The 25,136-nt window shown below is 43.4% G+C and overlaps 1 protein-coding gene across 1 annotated transcript in view; it reads right to left on the bottom strand.

Annotated features, from left to right (window-relative positions):
* Nucleotides 1-25,136, bottom strand: part of LOC120020114 (beta-1,4-galactosyltransferase 2-like) — a 142,963-nt gene that overhangs the window by 46,363 nt on the left and 71,464 nt on the right. The window contains exon 2 of the mRNA XM_038963562.1: nt 6,434-6,669. Within this exon, the coding sequence (XP_038819490.1) occupies nt 6,434-6,669 (236 nt within the window). The remainder of the gene's footprint in view (nt 1-6,433; nt 6,670-25,136) is intronic.

Genomic DNA, 25,136 nt, shown 5'->3' on the forward strand with positions numbered 1-25,136 from the left:
TGGACATAGTATTTCACAGCTCTCTCAGGCTCAATACTAAGCTTAGTCACAATTAGGGCTGTGGTGGTCATTACATTTTGTCAGCCCGTGATTGTCATGCAAATAACTGCCGGTCTCACGGTAATTGACTGTTAATTAACATAAACACGTTTAGCGTCTCCGGCTTCCATGCATAGCCTACAAGCCACTGATGTAGACCTTTTGAACATCATCATTATAAGAAGTCTAATAAATCCATTTAACATAGCCTACACCATCACAATAAATACATTTATTTTAGGTAGGTCTAAAGAAACATGGTATGAAGACAATTTTGCCTATTTCAGAAGAACAGAATAGCATATTCTGAGTCATCCTTATGTTAGGCACTGATCTGGCTATGGCATATGGCTGTGGGCTACACTAGTTCATTTAGCAAGCAAGATTTGCTTATAATTCCTGTGACATATTTTTCCCAAGGGAGTGCGCACATGTGGCTATTCTGTGTTGAGTGGTTAACAAATAAACAGGTCCTCCTATATGCTTAATTTAGAGTTATTTATACAACTTCAGTTGTGATACAAACGTGAGGTTATATGTTTTGATTTCTAATATATTCTAAGGCTGCATGATGCGACTCTAATGATGATTCTAAAAAAGTCACTGGAAAGGCATGCGCTCTGCTCTGTTTATTGCGCAGGCTGCACACACTTCATCATTCTCTCATTCACAATTTGACAAGCACTTGATAATATTCTCACCCTTCTGACTATTCTGGTCTTTACATATAGCCTACTAATATATGGGCTTCCGAGTGGTGCAGCGGTCTAAGGCACTGCATCTCAGTGCAAGAGGCGTCACTACAGTCCCTGGTTTGAATCCAGGCTGTATCACATCCGGCCGTGATTGGGAGTCCCATAGGGCGGCGCACAATTGGCCCAGCGTTGTCCGGGTTTGGCCGTCATTGTAAATAAGAATTTGTTCTTAATTGACTTAATTGAAAATAAAAAAACTAGGTGTAATAATTTTTTATTTAGAATGGCCCACAAACACGTCATCTGTAGCCTGTGCTCGAATAGCAAATGGAGGTTACGTTAAGCAGATTAATGTGCTTAATTTTAGAATTGAGCAATAAATATAGCAGCACGAGAAAGCTGGGAGCCTCTTTTAAATAGTGGCCAGTGAAAACGCGATTGGCTTATTGTTTGCGTAATGGCTTATAAGAACACGTTTCACAGCTCTGTACGCTATGGGCTTACCAACCCTGTTTCAAGGGTCCTAGGCTTACAGGCTATGTTTTGAGTTATTTTGCCACTTTAGTTGTAATACAAACCAAAAACATATACTGTAGGCCTATGGGCTAGGCTACATGATGCATGTGACTATGATTTGAATAAGTAAACAAATATGCATGTGCTGTTTCTTGTCTTAGAATGCACACGCTGGGCATCGTTCACAAGTGATAATATTCTCACCCATCAGACCATTCTCAATTTAATATTGTCTTTAGCACAGGCTACAGATGACATGTTTACATATACTAAATAATACATGTGTGTAATTAGTTTTGATTTAGAATGGGTCATTATCATGCACCTGTCGAAACTGGGGCAGGGCAAAAAAAAGAAAAAGACAATCTGTATGCACTTGAATAGCGAACAGTGTCACGCTCTGATCTGTTTCACCTGTCCTTGTCTCCACCCCCCTCCAGGTGTCGCCCATCTTCCCCATTTATCTCCTGGGTATTTATACCTGTGTTTTCTGTCTGTCTGGGCGAGTTCGTCTTGTTTGTTCAAGTCAACCAGTGTTTTGTCTCAGCTTCTGCTTTTCTCCAGTCTCTCTTTTTCTCATCCTCCTGGTTTTGACCCTTGCCTGTCCTGAGCCTGCCTGCCGTCCTGTGCGCCTACTCTGGATTACCGACCTCTGCCTGACCCTGGGCCCGCCTGCCGATCCTGTACCTTGGTCCCACTACTCTGGATTATCAACCCCTGCCTGCCTTGACCGGCTGTTTGATTGCCCCTGTTATTACAATAAACATTGTTACTTCAACACAGTCTGCACTTGGGTCTTACCTGAAACGTGATAGTACGAACTGGCCATGACTGACCCAGCAGACTTGGACCAGCTCCGCAATGCCATCTCCTCCCAAGGAGCTCTCATTGGTAGACACAAGGAGAGCTGACCTAGCATGACCTAGCATTGGACGCTTTGCAGGAGCAATTCCGTGGCTTGCTTACTAGACAGCCTACCACGACGGTAACCTCCCAGCCCCTCAGTAACCCAGCTGGTAGCAGCGCCGTCACCCCGGCGTCTTTGTCCCCTAGAGGATCCGAGCTTACTCAAGTTCCTCCAAGAGCCTTCGAAGACTGCCGACTTGCCCCTTCCCGAGCCGATGCAGCTCGGCAGGGCTTGGCTGTCTCCAGCCGAATGCATATTCAGACTTAACACTCAGAGTTGTCTGTATTGCTATACTGCTGGTCATTATGTGTCTACCTGTCCCTTCAAGAGACCTAGCTCATTGGTAGGAATGAGTACTCTGGTGGGTCTTAAGCCGGATGCGCAGGCACACCGCTATAGCCCCGCAGCTATACCCCCGGAAGCCGAGACCTTTCCCCCCTGCTCCAAAATGAATAGCCCCTCTGCTGTTCGTCATCTGTTGCCCCGTAACTTCCGAATACTTCCTACTTTTCATGTGTCTAGATCTAAACCCATGTCTCCTGTTTCCAGGCCCACCCCTCCCCCATCTCATTGACGGCCAACTGGCTTACAGGGTGAGATGTCTCCTGAAGGTTTGACTGCGGGGCAGGGGATTCCAGTACCTGGTTGACTGGGAGGGTTATGGCCTGGAGGAAAGATGCTGGGTCTCCGCTAGGGACATCCTGGACCCAGGCCTCATCTCTAAATTCCAACGCCGACACCCCGCTCAACTAGGTATGCGTCCAGGTAGGACGCCAGGTGGCGTCCCTAGAGGGGGTACTGTAACACCCTGATCTGTTTCACCTGTCCTTGTGCTTGTCCCCACCCCCCTCCAGGTGTTGCCCATCTTCTCCACTTATCCCCTGGGTATTTATACCTGTGTTTTCTGTCTGTCTGGGTGAGTTTGTCTTGTTTGTTCAAGTCAACCAGTGTTTTCTCAGCTTCTGATTTTCCCAGTCTCTCTTTTTCCAGTCCTCCTGGTTTTGACCCTTGCCTGTCCTGACTCTGAGCCTGCCTGCCATCCTGTGCCGTTGCCCCTACTCTGGAATACCAACCTCTGCCTGACCTGACCCTGTCGCCTGCATGCCGCGCTGTACCTTGGCCCCACTACTCTGGATTATCGACCCCTTATCAACTTTCCCGGCGGTTCATTTTCATGCCAGCCAGGTAGGCTACTCCGGTTTTAAAGCGAAGCAATGTGCTTAATATTAGGAAAGTAGAGAAATAAATATAGTAGGCCTAGCCTATAGAAAGCTGATGGGATCCTCTTTTTAATAGAGGCCATCAAAACTCTGTTTTCTCACTTAATTGCATAGCCTATTGAAATGTTGCGCAACATGGGTTTATAAATCAAATCAAAGTTTATTTGTCACGTGCGCCAAATACAACAGGTGTAGTAGACCTTACAGTGAAATGTTTACTTACAGGCCCTAACCAATAGTGCAAAAAAGGTATTAGGTGAACAATAGGTAGGTAAAGAAATAAAACAGCAATAAAGACAGGATATATACAGTAGTGAGGCTATAAAAGTAGTGAGGCTACATACAGACACCGGTTAGTCAGGCTGATTGAGGTAGTATGTACATGTAGATATGGTTAAAGTGACTATGCATATATGATGAACAGAGTAGCAGTAGCGTAAAATATGGGGTTGGCGGGTGGTGGGTGGGACACAATGCAGATAGCCCAGTTAGTCAATGTGCGGGAGCACTGATTGGTCGGCCCAATTGAGGTAGTATGTACATGAATGTATAGTTGAAGTGACTATGCATATATGATAATCATACTAGCAGCAGCGTAAAAAGGGGGGTTGGGGGGGGCACAAAATGTAAATAGTCTGGTTAGCCATTTGATTACCTGTTCAGGAGTCTTGTGGCTTGGGGGTAAAAACTGTTGAATCCTTTTTGTCCTAGACTTGGCACTCCGGTACCGATTGCCATGCTGTAGTAAAGAGAACAGTCTATGAATGGGGTGGATGGGGTATTTGACAATTTATAGGGCCTTCCTCTTACAACGCCTGGTGTAGAGGTCCTGGATGGCAGGCAGCTTAGCCCCAGTGATGTACTGGGCCGTACGCACTACCCTCTGTAGTGCCTTGCGGTCAGAGGCCGAGCAATTGCCGTACCAGGCAGTGATGCAACCAGTCAGGATGCTCTCTATGTTGCAGCTGTAGAACCGTTTAAGGATCTCAGGACCCATGCCAAATCTTTTTAGTTTCCTGAGGGGGAATAGGCTTTGTCGTGCCCTCTTCACGACTGTCTTACTGTGTTTGGACCAGTCTAGTTTGTTGTTGATGTGGACACCAAGGAACTTGAAGCTCTCAACCTGCTCCACTACAGCCCCTTCGACGAGAATGGGGGCGTGCTCGGTCCTCCTTTTCCTGTAGTCCACAATCATCTCCTTAGTCTTGGATACGTTGAGGGATAGGTTGTTATTCTGGCACCACCTGGCCAGGCCTCTGACCTCCTCCCTATAGGCTGTCTCGTCGTTGTCGGTGATCAGGCCTACCACTGTTGTGTCGTCTGCAAACTTAATGATGGTATAGGAACACTTTCATTCCATGCATCAACCAGCTAAGAGGAGCTGGCTCTCCCTATGCTACAGGTGATTCTATTCCACTCAAACTCTGAATGCCAGGGCTCTCATGAGGTGTTTGATTTGGTTTTTGATTGCATTTCCATTGACATCAGAGTGATTAGAGGGACAATAAAGCGCTGAGTACCGACCATTAGCGACTGGTCGTTAGCAAGTTTGGTAGGCTACTAGTGACCATCAGTGGCATCAGAGCGCAGTTTTGGAGAAGCCTAGTTACCGTGATTCAACGGTCACATGGAATTTGGCTGCGGTCAATGACTCGTGACCGCCAGTGTGGCGGTAATACGGTCACCGTAACAGCCCTAGTTACAATGCTAATGTAATGGTGTTGCACAAAGACCAAAGTCAGATATATCACCAAACACTCATTTGGAGGGACATGTATTGCAGTTATAGGCTGTATATAACAAGGCACAACCATTAGATGCAACTACCAACAAATTAATGTAATTAACAGAAAAAATGTATACAAATCAAGGCTATTCCCTGCGGGTGCCATTTGGTGTCTTGGTGAGTCAATCCTCTGTCATCGTTTCTAATGGAAATTAACTCTACGTGGAACTGATGTTATATTTCATATAAATATGCTTCTTGGATAATATTATGTGCTTCAAGCATCTGACAGTTCAAATGGTGATATGCAATTCCATTTATAAGGCCAGATAAGATCTGCCTCAAATTTAGTCCAAAGCCCAATAGGCAGGGCAGGACACTCTTATTTACAGGTCTAGAACCCTGTTCTGCTCATCATCCAAACTTTTACTACAGTAGATATTCAGTGAGAATTTACCAGATGGAAATCAAAGGAGGAAACAGAAGCATTGCACACACACGTGCGCACACACAAACACACACATGCACGCACGCACATACACACCACACACAGTTGTCCGCTTCCTAGTTCCCATTGCAGAATAAAAACCAGCGCTGCATTAATGATAGAGAAGGCAAAGTCTCTGACATGGATAATAACGACGGCCAGGGCAGTCCTGGGGAAGATATGATAGAATGGGACATACAAAAAGAGACACATTGGGCTAAGTTGAGCTGAGCAGGCGGAGCAAAACTGCCTGTTCCACGGAGGGAGTGATTAGGACTTCGCGCTGCACCCACAGGACTGACTGACGGAAGACATCAGAGCTCATTACCCAGCATTCTCCCCCTACGTGGTGGAGACTTGTCGTGGACACTTCCATTCTCCCATGGTGAACATGGGTGGGCATGGAAGGGTTGGGCCATTAGAACTAGTTGAATCATCATGCTTAGTCCTAATAAGATGGTCCTTTGCACCCTCGTGTAGCTCTTTGGGAATAAATATGTCACTCAATAAAGTATGGAAAAGCAGAATGCATTGGCTTATAGGCCAAATTCATCTCATATTTGTACATAGTAGTAATTCAAAGACCTGTCTACCTTTGGTTACAGAGTCAGTAGCCAGAGGTCTTCCATTATTAACATCAAGTCCCTTTAACTGTTCCAGGACTCAGTTCCTTGTTTGGCTAATAGCAATTTGTGGTAAAAGGTAGGTCCAGGTTAGAGGCAGCTGATCCTGAGTCAGTCTTTAAGGACATGCTATATGGTATAACAAGTGTATAAGGCCCCATACTACGTAAAAGCAGCCAGACTAATGGCAGTTTTTCCTGAAGACCTGCTTTCCACTGACCTGGGTGATGATATAGATGGCGTAGTCGATCTTCTGCCGTCGTAGGATGGGGTGCAGGTAGTGCAACCAGTACTTGAGGTGGTTTTCTCTGTGTCTGAATGGGATAATGATAGCCACCTTCTGTTTGGCACGGCAGTCCGGTGGGGTGTACTTGCCCCCCTCCGTCACGTTTGGGTTCTCCTTCTGCACCCGTTCCATTGTCATCTGGGAGGCGAACTCGATCAGGAGGCGGCCCACTGCAGAGAGAAAGGGGGAATACATGGTCAACATCAAAGCAGCCAAACAGCCGACCAATCAGCATGTTACTGGTCCTTAGCCATCTTTTAGAAGAAATTGTGTTCGACTAAATACAATGTTATTTTACAGAAAACAAAGTAACAACAAACTTTCAACATGCTTATAGGGAAGGGCACTCAACATGCTGACACAAATGACTGATGATTGTGGAAGCTGTTTTGTGCGGCATTTGATATCATTGATTATAACATATTGCTAAAAACACATACAGTTGAAGTCGGAAGTTTACATACACTTCGGTTGGAGTCATGAAAACTCGTTTTTCAACCACTTCAAAAATGTCTTGTTATTTAACAAACTATAGTTTTAGCAAGTCGGTTAGGACATCTACTTTGTGCATGACACAAGTAATTTTTCCAACAATTGTTTACAGACAGATTATTTCAATTATAATTCACTGTATCACAATTCCAGGTGGTCAGACGTTTACATATATTGACTGTGCCTTTAAACAGCTTGAAAATTCCAGGAAATGTCATGGCTTTAGAAGCTTCTGATAGGCTAATTGACATAATTTGAGTCAATTGGAAGTGTACCTGTGGATGTATTTCAAGGCCTACCTTCAAACTCAGTGCCTCTTTGCTTGACATCATGGGAAAATGAACATAAATCAGCCAAGACCTCAGAAAAAAGATTGTAGACCTCCACAAGTCTGGTTCATCCTTGGGAGCAATTTCCAAACGCCTGAAGGTACCACGTTCATCTGTACAAACAATAGTACGGAAGTATAAACACCATGGGACCACGCAGCCGTCATACCGCTCAGGAAGGAGATGCGTTCTGTCTCCTAGAGATGAACATACTTTGGTGCGAAAAGTGCAAATCAATCCCAGAACAACAGCAAAGGACCTTGTGAAGATGCTGGAGGAAACAGGTACAAAAGTATCTATATCCACAGTAAAACGAGTCCTATATCGACAAAACCTGAAAGGCCGCTCAGCAAGGAAGAAGCCACTGCTCCAAAACCGCCATAAAAAGCCAGACTACAGTTTGCAACTGCACATGGGGACAAAGGTCGTACTTTTTGGAGAAATGTCCTCTGGTCTGATGAAACAAAAATAGAACTGTTTGGCCATAATGACCATAGTTATGTTTGGAGGGAAAAGGGGGAGGCTTGCAAGCCGAAGAACACCATCCCAACTGTGAAGCACGGAGGTGGCAGCATCATGTTGTTGGGGTGCTTTGCTGCAGGAGGAACTGGTGCACTTCACAAAATAGATGGCATTATGAGGATGGAAAATTATGTGGATATATTGAAGCAACATCTCAAGACATCAGTCAGGAAGTTAAAGCTTGGTCGCAAATGGGTCTTCCAAATGGACAATGACCTCAAGCATACTTCCTAAGTTGTGGCAAAATGGCTTAAGGACAACGAAGTCAAGGTATTGGAGTGACCAACAAAAAAGCCCTGACCTCGATCCTAAAAAATTTGTGGGCAGAACTGAAAAAGCATGTGGGAGCACAGAGGCCTACAAACCTGACTCAGTTACACCAGCTTTGTCAGTAGGAATGGGCCAAAATTCACCCAACTTATTGTGGGAAGCTTGTGGAAGGCTACCCGAAATGTTTGACCCAAGTTAAACAATTTAAAGGCAATGCTACCAAATACTAATTAAGTGTATGTAAACTTCTGACCCACTGGGATTGTGATGAAAGAAATAAAAGCTGAAATAAAATCATTCTCTAATATTATTCTGACATTTCACATTCTTAAAATAAAGTGGTGATCCTAACTGACCTAATACAGGGAATTTGTACTAGGATTAAATGTCAGGAATTGTGAAAAACTGAGTTTAAATGTATTTGGCTAAGGTGTATGTAAACTTCCGACTTCAACTGTAGGTTTTATGGATTTATATCCTCTGCCTAATCATAGATTGAGAGTTACCTATCTAATAGAACACAGAGGGTTATCTTTAATGGAAGCCTCTCTAATGCAAATTCGGTTGAGTGTGGTGTACCGCATGGCAGCCGGCTTGGGCCATTATTGTTTGCTGTTTTTATTAATGACCTTCCACTGACCTTCAATAAACCCTGTGTGTCTATCTATGCTGACGACTCAACTGTATACACTTCGACAGTAAAATACATAACTAACACCCTTAACATAGAGCTCCAGTCAGTTTTAGAATGGGTAACTAGCAATAGGCTGATGCTAAATACACTACATGGCCAAAAGTATGGGGACACCTGCTTGTTGAACATCTCATTCCAAAATCATGGACATTAATATGGAGTTGGTTTGCTGCTATAACAGCCTCCACTTTTCTTGGAATGATTTTCACTAGATGTTGGAACATTGCTGCGGGGACTTGATTCCATTCAGCCACAAGAGCATTAGTGAGGTCGGGCACTGATGTTGGGCGATTAGGCCCGCATTCGGCATTCCAATTCATTCCAAAGGTATTCGATGGGGTTGAGGTCAGGGCTCTGTGCAGGCCAGTCAAGTTTTTCCACACCGATCTCAACAAACCATTTCTGTATAGACCTCGCTTTGTGCATGGGGGCATTGTCATGCTGAAACAGGAAAGGGCCTTCCCCAAACTGTTGCCACAAAGTTGGAAGCACAGAATTGTCTAGAATGTCATTTATGCTGTTGCGTTAAGATTTCCCTTCACTGGAACTAAGGGGCCTAGCCGGTAGCGTTCTCCTGTCATCAACCAAACACAAATTCGTCAGTCGGACTGCCAGATGGTGAATCGTGATTTATCACTCCATTGAAAGTGTTTCCACTGCTCTAGAGTCCAATGGCGGCGAGCTTTACACCACTCCAGCCGACATTTGGCATTGCTCATGGTGATCAACTACTCGGCCACAGAAACACTTTTCATGAAGCTCCCGAAGACCAGTTCTTGTGCTGATGTTGCTTACAGAGGCAGTTTGGAACTCGGTAGTGAGTGTTGCAACCGAGGACAGACAATTTTTATGCGCTACGTGCTTCTGCACTCGGCGGTCCCATTCTGTGAGCTTTTGTGGCCTACCACTTTGCGGCTGAGCCGTTGTTGCTCCTAGACGTTTCCACTTCACAATAACAGCACTTACAGTTGACCGGTGCATCTCTAGCAGGGCAACATTTTGACGAACTGACTTGTTGGAAAGGTGGCATCCTATGATGGTGCCACGTTGAAAGTCACTGAGCTCTTCAGTACAGGCCATTCTAACGCCAATGTTTGTCTATGGCCATTGCATGGCTGTGTGCTCGATTTTGTACACCTGTCAGCAACGGGTGTGGCTGAAATACCTGAATCCACTCATTTGAAGGGATGTCCACCTACTTTTGGCCATGTAGTGTATCTAAAAAAAAAATTGGGGGACAAATCACTCAATCAACCCTAAACCTCATATAGATGTTTAATTAAATATTGTGGCGATTGAGAAAGTTGAGCAGACTAAACTGCTGGATGTAACCCTAGATAGCAAGCTGTCATGATCAAAACATAAAGACTCAATGGTTGCTAAAATGGGAAGAGTTCTGTCCATGATGAGGCATTTCTCTGCTTTCTTGCCATCTCAGTCAACCAGACAGGTCCTCCAGTTCCTTGTTTTGTCATACCTGGATTACTGCCCAGTTGTGTGGCCAGATGCGGAAAATAAGGACATAGGCAAATTGTAGTTGGTCCAGAACAGAGCAGCATGTATTGCACTTAGATGTTCACTGAAGGTGAATGTCAATAACATGCATGTCAATCTCTCCTGGCTCAAAGTTGAGGAGAGATGGACCGCATCGCTATTGGTCTTTGTGCAAGGTGTTGATGTGTTGAAGGTACCAAACTGTCAGTTCAAGCAGTTGGAACACAGTTCGGACAATCATCGGTACCACACAAGACATCAAATCGAATCAAATGTTATTTGTCACATGCTTCGTAAACAACAGGTGTAGATTAACAGTGAAATGCTTACTTACTTTTCCAACAATGCAGAGAGAAAAATATAGAAAATATTAACACATGGAATAAATACACAAAGAGTAACGATAACTTGGCTATATACACAGAGTACCTGTACCAAGTCGATGTGCAGGGGTACGAGATAATTGACGTAAATATGTACATATTATAGATAGGGGTAAAGTGACTTGGAAACACGATAGATAACAGTAGCAGCATCATATGTGATGAGTTAAAAGAGTTAATGCAAAGAGAGTCAATGCAGACAGTCCAGGGAGCTATTTGGTTATTATTTAGCAGTCTTATGGCTTGGGGGTAGAAACTGTTCAGGGTCCTGTTGGTTCCAGACTTGGTGCATCGGTACCGCTTGCCGTATGGTAGCAGAGAGAACAGTCTATGGCTGGAGTCAGACAATTTTTAAGGCCTTCCTCTGACACTGTCTGGTATAGAGGTCCTGGATGCCAGGGAGCTCGGTTCCAGTGATGTACTGGGCCGTATGCACTACCCTCTGAAGTGTCTTGTGAGTCTTTGTTGTGTTTTGATTCCTGTTTGGAGCCCAGGAAGAGTAGCCGCTGCCTCGGCAGCAGCTAATTGGGGATCCAAATAATTACTAAATTCTAAAAGCAAACTGCTTGGTATACCAAGCAGTTGCCATACCAAGCGGTGATGCAGCCAGTCAAGATGCTCTCAATGGTGCAGCTGTAGAACTTTTTGAGGGTCTGAGGGCCCATGCCAAATATTTTACGCCTCCTGAGGGGAAAGCATGCAACCAGAGGTCTCTTCACAGTCCCCAGGTCCAGAATGGAGGCTGGGAAACACACAGTATTGACTACATGGAACTCTCTGCTACCCCAGGTAACTCAAGATGGCAATAAAACCAGATTCAAGAAACATATAAAAGAACACCTTACAGAGGCCTCCCCGAGTGGCGCAGCGGTCTAAGGCACTGCATGGCTCCCGAGTGGCGCAGCGGTCTAAGGCACTGCATGGCTCCCGAGTGGTGCAGCGGTCTAAGGCACTGCATGGCTCCCGAGTGGCGCAGCGGTCTAAGGCACTGCATGGCTCCCGAGTGGTGCAGCGGTCTAAGGCACTGCATGGCTCCCGAGTGGTGCAGCGGTCTAAGGCACTGCATGGCTCCCGAGTGGCGCAGCGGTCTAAGGCACTGCATGGCTCCCGAGTGGTGCAGCGGTCTAAGGCACTGCATGGCTCCCGAGTGGCGCAGCGGTCTAAGGCACTGCATGGCTCCCGAGTGGCGCAGCGGTCTAAGGCACTGCATGGCTCCCGAGTGGCGCAGCGGTCTAAGGCACTGCATGGCTCCCGAGTGGTGCAGAGGTCTAAGGCACTGCATCTCAGTGCTAGACGTGTCATTCCAGACCCTGGTTCAACTCCAGGCTGTATCACAACCGGCCGTGATTGGGAGTCCCATAGAGCGGCGCACAATTGGCCCAGCGTCGTCCGGGTTAGGGTTTGGCCAGGGTAGGCAGTCATTGTAAATAAGAATTTGTTCTTAACTGACTTGCCTACTTAAATAAAGGTTAAATAAAAAAAAACTACAGACCCGGGTTTGACCCCAGGCTGTGTCACAACCGGCTGTGACCGGGAGTCCCATAGGGCGGCACACAATTGGCTCAGTGTAGTAAGGGAAGGGTTTGGCCACGGGGGGCTTTACTTGGCTCATCACGCTCTAGTGACTCCTTGTGGTGGGCTGGGCTTCTGCAGGCTGACTTCCGGTCGTCAGTTGGACGGTGTTTCCTCCGACACATTGTTGCGGCTGGCTTCAGGGTTAAGCGGGCCGGTGTTAAGACGCACGGTTTGGCGGGTCATGTTTCGCATGACATGACCTTCACCTCTCCCGAGCCTGTTGGGGATTTGCAGGATTGAGACAAGATCAAGGATATCATGAAAAAGGGGGTAAAATACAAAAAAATATATATATAACTTACGGCATGACGGGGACTATGAAGAGACACAGGTATTTTGCATTGTATTATGTATTGTATTATATGTGATATGTGATTTTATTTGTTGTGTTTTAATTGGGGATCCTAATAACTACTAAACACTAAAAGCAAACTGTGTATGTATAAATAAACATTTGCAGCAAGGTGAAGCATGATGTTGCCTCTAATGAAAACAGTATCCACAGCTTTGAAATGATAACACCTAAGACACTAAAAATAAAAAGACACGGGCTGCATCCCAAATGGCACTCCCTATGGGCTCTGGTCAAAAGTAGTGCACTATATAGGGAATACAGTGCCATTTGGGATACAACCATGAAAAGCAATTATGAACCTCCAATGCCCATCTAGAGCCACAACAACAACAATACACTTGGAGGGGTATAATGCAAAGCAGGATCAATGAGTCAGCTAACTTGCCTAAATATTTTGAAATAACTTGAAATGGGCATCGTCTAATTGATTCAACCAAAAATACATCTATGTTTACCTTTTTTAATGAACCAGAAAATCTTATAGTAGTTATTTTTGGTTGTTTATCAAAGTTAGCTGGCTAACTCATTGATCCTGCTTTGTAGTATACCTCTCGGGTCTTATCATTCTAATGATCTGTCTGCAACAACAAACCATTCCTTTGTCTTCTCTGGACTCCAGAGTGAACGCTACCACAACTCTCTCATATCATGAGATAATCCATTCATAATTAATGTATGTACTATGTGCTGAAAAGACCAATCAATGATGCATTAGAAGAGAGTGTGATTGAAACTAACTGAATTATGTGGCTCATATAGACAGACATTCCATATGACCTCTGAGTCATCGACAAGGCAAGGTAAGTTAGATACCAATCTGTATCATTCTAGCATGTAACCTGTTAAGCCTGAATCCACTGACTAACATACAGGCTGTGTCTACAATGGCACCCTATTACCTTATATAGTTCACTACTCCATAGGGGTCTGGTAAACCAAATTGTGCACTACACAGAGACTAAGGTGCCATTTGGGATACACAGCACAGCAAGCCCTCATCCCAGGTATGCTCCCCCTCCCTCCTCATATTTCTCACTTCGTGCCCTCCCCTAATCCACTCGTTAGTGTTAGGGAATGACTCATTAATATGTGTAAAGTGGACATAGTAGGAGTGGATCTGAACTCCACTAATGGGAAGATAATTGGAACATGCTGCACACACATTCAGTGCTCTGCACACACACACACTTCGCTCTGCACACACACAGTCACACCCACACACACACACTTCACTCTGCGCACACACACAGTCACACACACTTCGCTCTGCACACACACAGTCACACACACACACAGTCACACACACATCCACTTCGAGCAATGTGGCTTTTTTTGGTGGTGTTGAGTTGTTATTGATGATATGCCCCTGGTATTCTACGAGGACATTGTTTTCCTCAACAGCACTATTATTGCTGTAACATCACCAGTATCTTAAGAAATGCTTGGTTAGATACTATTGAGAAAATATGGAGATTGGATTTCATAGGCATACATAAACAGCATGCACTCTCAAAAAAGGGGTACGGTCAAGGTACATTAAGATTTGAGCATGTCCACTGCCAGTTTAGAAGTTTTTTATAAAGGCTTACATAAGAGAATGTGACAATAAAAAGTTATTGTAGCAACCTTAACACAACACCTAGCGAATTTGTCAGGAGGTTTGGACCTGCTGGTGTAGCAGTTAAGGTGTTGGCTTGACAGTCGCTGGACCTGGGTTCGAGTCCCGTTTGGGGCTCCCCCTGAATTAGCTACATGTATGTTAGAAGTGGGATTGCGCCTGTGAGGCCATCAAAGAGGCGTGTACACGTGAGTAGGGTTGCAAAGTTACCAATAATTTACCAAAGTTACTGGAATCTTCAGTCATTTTGGTAATTAACAGAAAATCTATGGCAATCTATCGTAACTTTGGTCATTTATACTTGAATAACTTTTTTTTTTAAAGTATGATATATATATAGTATTATTATATTTGTGTCCATATTGTCCATCAGTTTCTAGTAGACTGACCATATGGTCCAAGAGAAAACAGCCTAATTAATGAAAAAGCATCTAATCAACAATGGCATTACTTTAAATTGACTCCGCAACTCTTCCAAATTATTAACTGTGTTCACAACTGTCACCAGTTTGACGTCAAAACATTGACAACAAATAGATACTGACATAGTAAAATGAAAAAAAGTGTGTAAAAAAAATATAAAGGATATTTCATGCTAAAACCCTCATAGTAAACACCAATGTAGTCACTGGATGGATGTTTTATAATTAGCATAATGTTTTACAGCTTTGTCATTACATTTTTTTAATCATATTATTTATACTGAACAAAAATACAAACGCAACAATTTCAACGATTTTACTGAGTTACAGTTCATTTAAGGAAATCACTCAATTGAAATACATTCATTAGGCCCTAATTTATGAATGTCACATGACTGGGCAGGGATGCAGCCATTGGTGGGCCTGGGAGGGCATAGGCCCACCCACATAGCAGCCAGGCCCACCCACTGGGGAGCCAGGCCCAGCCAATCACAATGAGTTTTTCCCCACAAAAGGGTTTTATTACAGATAGAAATACTCCTCAGTTTCATCAGCTGTCTGGGTGTTTAGTCTCAGACGCTCCCGCAGGTGAAGAAGCCGGATGCGGATGTCCTGGGCTGGCATGGTTACACGTGGTCTGCGGCTGTGAGGCTGGTTGGACGTTCTGCCAAATTATCTAAAACGACATTGGAGGCGGCTTATGGTAGAGAAACTAACATTAAATTCTCTGGCAATAACTCTGGTGAACATTCCTGCAGTCAGCATGCCAATTGCACGCTCTCTCAAAACTTGAGACATCTGTGGTATTGTGTTGTGTGACAAAACTGCACATTTTAGAGTGGCCTTTTATTGTCCCGAGCATAAGGTGCACCCGTGTAATGATCATGCTGTTTAATCAGCTTCTTTATATGCTACACATGTCAGGTGGATGTATTATCTTGGCAAAGGAGAATTGCTCACCAACAGGGATGTAAACAAATTTGTGCAAAACATTTGAGAGAAATAAGCTTTTTGCGCGTATGGAAAATTTCAGGGAATTATTATTTCAGCTCATGAAACATGGGACCAACACTTTATATGTTGCGTTAATATTTTTGCTCCGTATAATTATTTCATACATTTTACATGTGATAAGGCCACACAGAGGGCCAGAGATGATTACAGACACTTGTGATAATCTGAAGTAGCCAAAAGGGCCACTAGATGTATTGTGACAGATTACATAAAATCCTTGAAAGATACAATTGTTGTAGTTTACTGGTAAACTTTGAATGTTTCCAGTAATATACCTTCCCTTTGCAACCCTACACGTTAGGGACTTGAAATAGAGAAGAAGCACATTTTTGCCACTTAAAAATAACAACTGGCTTTGTCACTGTGGTGGTACCTTTTCTTTGTAATATCTTATTTCACTTTTTTGCTTTTTTTTTTTAAATGTATTTTTTACAAAAACAAAAAAACATAGACAAAAAATCTAAAACAACTTAACGTCCACAAACATTAATGACATCACACGTGCTAAAACCCATATTCCCACCGTATCCACACCCAATGTTGTTTCTAATACTTGTAAGACCCCATATGACTTCAAATGGTGTTATGTTGTTTCTGTCTGTAGCTGGATAAAATATATATTTAAATAAGAAATAATTTGATTCTTCCATTCTCTTAACGCTGGAGTCTAATTTGACTTTCAGTATTTGAGTACTAGCTTCTTCAATATAAGTTAATATTATTTTTGTATCTCATCGCACCCCCATATTCCATGTCTTGAAATATGCAGATAGAAGTATTACAATGTAAGTTTGCTTTTTATATGTCTAACAGCCAGCTTTCTAACTCTGCCCATAACTTTTAGACTTTATAGCACTCCCGGAAGGTATGAATTATTGAGTCATTGTTAGTTTTACACTTAAAACATGACTCTGCCGTTGTGCTGTAGAATTTTGTCCCTTGTATAATAAATTCAAAAACCTGAGTGTACAAAACAATAAGAACACCCTCCTAATATTGAGTTCCACAGGGATGCTGGCCCATGTTGACTCTAATGCTTCCCACAGTTGTGTCAAGTTGGCTGGCTGTCCTTTGGGTGGTGGACCATTCTTGATACACACGGGAAACTGCAACTGAAGCATTGCAGTTCTTGACGCAAACTGGTGCGCCTGGAACCTACTACCATACCCCGTTCAAAGGCAATTACATGTTTTTGTCTTACCAATTAACCCTCTGAATGGCACATATACACAACCCACGTCTCAGTTGTCTAAAGGCTTAAAAATCATTATTTAACCTGCCTCATCCCCTTCATCTACACTGATTGAAGTGGATTTAATAAGTGACATCAATGAGGGATTATAGCAGTCTATGTCGTGGAAAGAGTGTTTTGTACACTCAGTGTACATTAGTTTATACTGGATTAAGGGTATATTTTCATGAACTGTAATTTAGCCAATCAATCTGAATTCTGAAAAGCTATGCAAGGATTGTTCCACAGGGTTGTGTTTTTAAGGAGGGATATTGGTTCTTGTAGAATCTGGTTCATTTTCTTCCATGTTGTTATAGTGTTCTTAACTAAGAAATTGTTAATGTTCTGCCATTAGCAACCTAGCCAATCTTCTGTGCCCCAGTAAAACGTTGGTGGTCTCTCGCTCCACTTGTAGCACCAAGGAATGAGAATAGTATTACACATAAAGTCTCTTCCGTTCTCCAGTAGACTCCACTAATTTCAGGCAAGTCGGGCAAGTAACTGTTCTGTGAAGTTATTTTTGTTGTGTCTTTGTTCTGTAGGCTTTTTATTCAGGCACTCTATTCAGCATTTCTTTACATCTCCCCCGTATCACGCAGAACGTGATTGTTAGTCCCGCCTCTTCTCAATAACAAGGAGGTTTATTTGACATTCCTTAGAATGTCTTGGTTCTGTTTACTGATTGACTGGGTCAGTGAATATGCAATGATCTTAACCAATCAACTATCCCTTACACATGCTCATCCCCAGAATATTTTCACGTGTTTGTTTTCAAAGGATGGAGCTAAGAATGGCAAGAGTCTTCAGTTACCGAGAGGTGACTTAGCAGCAGCACGGGATCGGGACCAGCAAAGTCGAGGATCGGGACACTGAATAGTGCAGGAAGTTGTAGCTCGAGGAAAGCGGACATTGAACTACAGCAAAGGGAAGTAAAAACTGTCACTATTGGATTTAGACTTAACTTCATTCATAGAACGAGATAGTAGCAGTGTGAACGGACAGTGCCGGTGTGAGTTGGCAAGAATAACGATTAGCCACAGTAGCAGACCGTGCAGTTAATGCAAATACAGCAATTCTGGAAACTCATGAGTAGGAGCATATCGCAAGCTCTGACTATAGAAGCAGATTACTAACTAATTCTAGCTGAAGATATTTCGTTTGGTTACTGATGAGAGAAGCAGACTTGTGATTTCACAGTGACTGTAAGAGAAAGAACATTATTCTCTCATGGGAGAAAAGAGTTCCATGAAGGGAGCTGAAAGGGCATTGTCTTTGAAGACAGTTTAGCGCTTGAGTCGCTGAGTTGAAACAAAATCAACTACTTTATTTTATTGACAATTTTAATTGTGACTTACTTTCAGGTTATCTAATAATCAATGGTTGATTATCTACAAGGTAATGGGTTGGATGACAGTTTGAATATTTCCCCAACTCGTGTCAAACTATTTGGGTACTGGTTATTGAGGGTTACTGAGTGTGAGAAATACTTTGTTATGCCTTCTTGAATATTGATGAATACTGTATGTGGTTTTGAAACTGTTTCTTTTTGAGTATTTAATGCTGTTGGTTGGAAAAATCAGTCCACTGCTCTTTATTATTTTCATTGAGTGTTATCAGTCTGAAGCTATATCACTGTGATAGATTGTATACATTGACTATTGAGGCACCATACTGTTTCTTGTGTTTGGAGTGTTGACTATCAAGACTCTGGAATCTACCACTACTCCTAGTGGATGAACATTGTTTATGTGAAACATGCTATAATTCTAAAGGAAGAATAGAAAAGACTGATGGGTGGAATTAAACCAAATAACTAAACGTTTATCTGGACTCACCACATGGATTTATTAATAGAGACCATACTATTGCACTCTTGCACATGTGCTTCATCAATATGTACCCATTGTTCCTCTTTAGTGAATTTAACTATGTTGCAAGTAAAAGCCTTGGGTGGCGAGTTGATGAGTTGAATTCCAAATCTGGAATGTTAAAACCACCCTCAGATTTAGGGACATGTAAAACTTTCCTATTTATTCCATGAATTTTATTTGCCCATATGAAGTCTGTTATGGCAGAGTATACTTTTTTAAAGAATGTCTTCGGGGGGGTAATTGGTATTACCAAAAATGTATATTAAAAACTTTGGAAGTAATGCCATTCTGAAGAGTTTTATTCTACCAGTAAAATGTATGGGGAGATTATCAATTTAATTAGCTTTTTTTGTTGTCACTTATTAAGCATCCTATTATTTAATATTTTTTGTGGTCCACTTAAAGGATTTCTGTAGATCATGAGTTATTTTTCTTTTCCCTATTGCCATTATTTCATTTTCTCCCATGTTAATTTTAGAGTATTCCAAAAATGTTTTAAACAAGGTGGGCATTGAGTTTCCAATATTAGTCAAGTACATCAGAAGATTGTCGGGAAATAATATACACTGCTCAAAAAAATAAAGGGAACACTTAAACAACACAATGTAACTCCAAGTCAATCACACTTCTGTGAAATCAAACTGTCCACTTAGGAAGCAACACTGATTGACAATAAATTTCACATGCTGTTGTGCAAATGGAATAGACAAAAGGTGGAAATTATAGGCAATTAGCAAGACACCCCCAATAAAGGAGTGGTTCTGCAGGTGGTGACCACAGACCACTTCTCAGTTCCTATGCTTCCTGGCTGATGTTTTGGTCACTTTTGAATGCTGGCGGTGCTTTCACTCTAGTGGTAGCATGAGACGGAGTCTACAACCCACACAAGTGGCTCAGGTAGTGCAGCTCATCCAGGATGGCACATCAATGCGAGCTGTGGCAAGAAGGTTTGCTGTGTCTGTCAGCGTAGTGTCCAGAGCATGGAGGCGCTACCAGGAGACAGGCCAGTACATCAGGAGATGTGGAGGAGGCCGTAGGAGGGCAACAACCCAGCAGCAGGACCGCTACCTCCGCCTTTGTGCAAGGAGGATTAGGAGGAGCACTGCGAGAGCCCTGCAAAATGACCTCCAGCAGGCCACAAATGTGCATGTGTCTGCTCAAACGGTCAGAAACAGACTCCATGAGGGTGGTATGAGGGCCCGACGTCCACAGGTGGGGGTTGTGCTTACAGCCCAACACCGTGCAGGACGTTTGGCATTTGCCAGAGAAAACCAAGATTTGCAAATTCGCCACTGGCGCCCTGTGCTCTTCACAGATGAAAGCAGGTTCACACGCACATGTGACAGACGTGACAGAGTCTGGAGACGCCGTGGAGAATGTTCTGCTGCCTGCAACATCCTCCAGCATGACCGGTTTGGCGGTGGGTCAGTCATGGTGTGGGGTGGCATTTCTTTGGGGGGCCGCACAGCCCTCCATGTGCTCGCCAGAGGTAGCCTGACTGCCATTAGGTACCGAGATGAGATCCTCAGACCCCTTGTGAGACCATATGCTGGTGCGGTTGGTCCTGGGTTCTTTCTAATGCAAGACAATGCTAGACCTCGTGGCTGGAGTGTGTCAGCAGTTCCTGCAAGAGGAAGGGATTGATGCTATGGACTGGCCCGCCCGTTCCCCAGACCTGAATCCAATTGAGCACATCTGGGACAACATGTCTCGCTCCATCCACCAACGCTACGTTGCACCACAGACTGTCCAGGAGTTGGCGGATGCTTTAGTCCAGGTCTGGGAGGAGATCCCTCAGGAGACCATCCGCCACCTCATCAGGAGCATGCCCAGGCGTTGTAGGGAGGTCATACAGGCACGTGGAGGCCACACACACTACTGAGCCTCATTTTGACTTGTTTTAAGGACATTACATCAAAGTTGGATCAGCCTGTAGTGTGGTTTTCCACTTTAATTTTGAGTGTGACTCCAAATCCAGACCTCCATGGGTTGATAAATTTGATTTCCATTGATAATTTTTGTGTGATTTTGTAGTCAGCACATTCAACTATGTAAAGAAAAAAGTATTTAATAAGAATGTTTCATTCATTCAGATCTAGGATGTGTTATTTTAGTGTTCCCTTTATTTTTTTGAGCAGTGTATATTGATACTTGTTACGTTTGGGTCCAGTCTAATTATTTCTGCAAGCTTTCAATTGCCAGGGCAAACAGGAGGGGGGAGAGGGAACATCCCTGTCTCGTACCCCTTTCTGAAGTAGTTTAATCAGATAATGTATTATTTGTGTATATTTTTGCTTTAGGATGTTTCTATAATATTTTTATGAAATGTATTATTTCAGCTGGAAAGTTGAGTGCCTCCAAAATTTTGATTCATTCATTCAAGACGGTCAAAAGCCTTTTCGGCATCAACAGCCATTATTCAGTCCCTCCAGGATTCTGTGATTGGTTGATTTTGCATTAAATTATGCAATCAGCGCATATTATGCGAGAGCTCGCAATTTTGACCAATTCCCGCACTTTTAGTGCAGAAAAGGGTCCAATCAAAAGCGGGTTCGTAATTTTTTTTTTTAAATAAAATTTTACCCCTTTTTCTCCCCAATTTTCGTGGTATCCAATCGCTAGTAATTACTATCTTGTCTCATCGCTACAACTCCCGTACGGGCTCGGGAGAGACGAAGGTCGAAAGCCATGCGTCCTCCGAAGCACAACCCAACCAAGCCGCACTGCTTCTTAACACAGCGCGCCTCCAACCCAGAAGCCAGCCGCACCAATGTGTCGGAGGAAACACCGTGCACCTGGCCCCCTTGGTTAGCGCGCACTGCGCCCGGCTCGCCACAGGAGTCGCTGGAGCGCGATGAGACAAGGATAACCCTACCGGCCAAACCCTCCCTAACCCGGACGACGCTAGGCCAATTGTGCGTCGCCCCACGGACCTCCCGGTCGCGGCCGGCTGCGACAGAGCCTGGGCGCGAACCCAGAGACTCTGGTGGCGCAGCTAGCGCTGCGATGCAGTGCCCTAGACCACTGCGCCACCCGGGAGGTCTCGGGTTCGTAATTTTGACCAATTACTGCACTGTTACCGTGGAAAATGGTCCAATCCAACCACACGTCAACAACGTTTTTTCCCCCCTGGCTGTCAGCATATACACATGCGAAGAAGATGAGTGATGGCTGATAAATCAAATCAAACTTTATTTGTCACATGCGCCGAATACAACAAGTGTAGACTTTACCGTGAAATGCTTACTTACAAGCCATTATCTCTTTTTGAACTGCATTGTTGGTTAAGAAAATATTTACCAAGTAGACAAAAATAAAAAGTAATAATAAAAAGTAACACAATAAGAATAATGAGGCTATATACAGGGGGCACCAGTACCGAGTCAGTGTGCGGGTACAGGTTAGTTGAGGTAATTTGTACATGTAGGTGGGGGTGAAGTGACTATGCACAGATAATGAACAGCGAGTAGCAGCAGTGCACAAAAGGGAGGGGGGGATTTTATTTATTGTTCAGCAGTCTTATGGCTTGGGGGTAGAAGCTGTTGAGGAGCCTTTTGGTCCTAGACTTGGCGCTCCAGTACTGCTTGCTGTGCGGTAGCAGAGAAAAGTCTAACTTGGGTGACTGGAGTCTCTGACAATTTTATGGTCTTTCCTCTGACGCCGCCGATTGTATAGGTCCTGGATGGCCGGAAGCTTGGCCCCAGTGATGTACTGGGCTGTTCGCACTACCCTCTGTAGAGCCTTACGGTCAGATGCCGAGCAGTTGCCATACCAGGCGGTGATGCAACCAGGCAGGATGCTCTCGATGGTGCAGCTGTAGAACCTTTTGAGGATCTGGGGACCCATGCCAAATCTTTTCAGTCTCCTGAGGGGGGAAAAGGTTTTGTCGTGCCCTCTTCGACTGTCTTTCTATGTTTGGACCTAGATGGTTCATTGGTGATGTGGGCACCAAGGAACTTGAAACTCTCGACCCGCTCCACTACAGCCCCGTCGATGTTAATGGGGGCCTGTTTGGCCCGCCTTTTCCTGTAGTCCACGATCAGATCCTTTTGTCTTGCTCAATCTGAGGGAGAGGTTGTTGTCCTGGCACCACAATGAACGGCAGTACAATGAACGGAAATCAATCTCATTTACCAACAAAAATAACAACTAAAGACCGTACAGAACATTTTCCAAATGTTTTTGGAAACAAGAGAAAGTCGACAATCAACAGTCATTTCGAATCAGCAAAGCATATGAGAATGTCAGAACAGTTCCAGCGGCAATTCACCATGACTGAAATGTTAGCAGGGAAGACTGTGGCAAGCACTGAAAGAATCAAGTTGAGTGGCGTTTTACTCAAACTTTTACTCCGCTAACCTTGGCTTTAGAAGGGTGGTCGGCACTCTGCTCAATGGAGAGCGCTGCTCAAAGCACTGAGTGCAATTTGTCAGCTTTGCCGTTTTAAACTCTCTGTAAAACTTAATACAGATCACGAAAACACGATACATTTTTTTGAAATGGTAATACTGTTTTAAAAGTGCATATCAACCACAATACTCTATTTTTATGTTTTCTGTTCTTTATCTCCCTTAAGACCCTTTCAGAAAAAAATCACAATCTGAAGTATTTTTTAGACAATTTATGCGAAAAAAATATCGATCCTCAAATTGAAAGCAATTGATCAGCTTTGAATCTATTTTGGGTTTTTTTGAGAGTGGGAATGGGAGGTGCATCTCATGTTGATAGCAAGCCCCAAGCCTGATGGAGAGGTGTGTGTGTGTGTGAGTGAATTATGACAGAGCTGTTTGTTCAGGAAAAGAAACAAAATTGAACACTTTAGATGTTTCTAATTGTTTTTGTATTCTGCTTAAAATCTTCCTAAAAATGAGCACACATTACTTTTTATTGCATTATATGAAATTAACGTGAAAAAAACCATTGCGAAATGTATCGCAGAATTTCAGAAATGCTGCCGCAATATCAAGCATTTTTGACTGCAGAAATCAGAAGAAATTTTTTTTGCGAAATCCTGGAGGGGCTGATTATTGATAAATGTACATCTTGTTTTTTTGCGGATTGTATTATACTAAAACATGTTCTTGTATTTGTTTTTAAGTGTCTATTTTTAATAAACCCTGTTTGGTTAATAAAGTCTGGTAATACTTTTGCCAGTCTGTTGCTTATGAGTTTTGTTATTATTTTATTAACACAATTTAATCAACTTATGGGTCTGTAATCGGCAAGGGACTCTCCAGATTTTCCTGGTTTTAATATAACTTAAATAACTGTTTTCAGGGAAGTGTCTGATGCTCCCCCGTCCCGATCCCTTGGATTGAACCCACCTCCACTCTTGCCAATAACCACCATTGGATCTTAACTATAATGGCAAACAAGGAATAATAATGACTTGACCTCCTCTCTTAATTTGGCCAGAGCTCTTATTCATTTTACAGCAGGTTTGCAAGTCACAAAAATAAATAAAATTACATTTTAGTATAGATAAATACTTCTGGCTCTTTTTCCCAATCCAAGCTTGTCCCTCTCCACCTCCCAGTTTACCACCCGACCCTTGCCCAGCCAAGCTTGTCACAACCTCCCATCCTTGCCCACCCTTACCCACCCAAGCCAAGTTTGTCCCAACCTCCTGTCTTTTTCAACCCTCCCTTCATTTCAGACACATTTACACCCATCCATACATCGACTTACTCATCCATTCTCCTTCATTCACATACATAGACCTGTTAATGGTATTTATATGTTTAAATTAATGATTAGAATATTCCACCCTGAAACCATATAATTGTATGAAATTGATTAGAATCATCAAATTATTATTAATGATGTGTGTAGTTTTAGAATTAGGGTAAAACAATATATCTGTACAATATGTCTTTATAGTATTTTAAACACTGACTGTCTGAGCAAAATTCGGTGCCGACCTTGGCTAGGGGCCACTGAGAGATTTGGGAGAGGACAGGGAGTGCTTCCCACGGTCTCCCTAATCTTTGTCGGCTGGGTAGTGACACCGTGTAGGATACCTACTGTCCGTGTGTATGTATGTGCGTATGATATCTACTGTTTGTGTGGAAGTATGTGCGCCGCTATAAAATGGATGTCTTTGTATTGTGGACTTCAGAACGTTCTCGTGAATAAACATTTGACTATTGTAGGCTGGGCCTCTGTCTGTTTTCATTTCAACCAGTATCTTACAAATTCTGGGTTGCAGACTGAGTAGTTAATTGAAGTTCAGTTTATGAACATTGAGAACATAATTCTCTTAACAATTTGGTCCTTAGAGCCAGATCCCAATACCTGTCCCTGCCGTCCGAAGACACCACGCTGAAAAACCGTGCACGGGCGGGTCGTTGACCCGTCAATTAAAGAC

The sequence above is a fragment of the Salvelinus namaycush genome, chromosome 25 (assembly GCF_016432855.1).
Source record: "Salvelinus namaycush isolate Seneca chromosome 25, SaNama_1.0, whole genome shotgun sequence".
Lineage (NCBI taxonomy): Eukaryota > Metazoa > Chordata > Actinopteri > Salmoniformes > Salmonidae > Salvelinus > Salvelinus namaycush.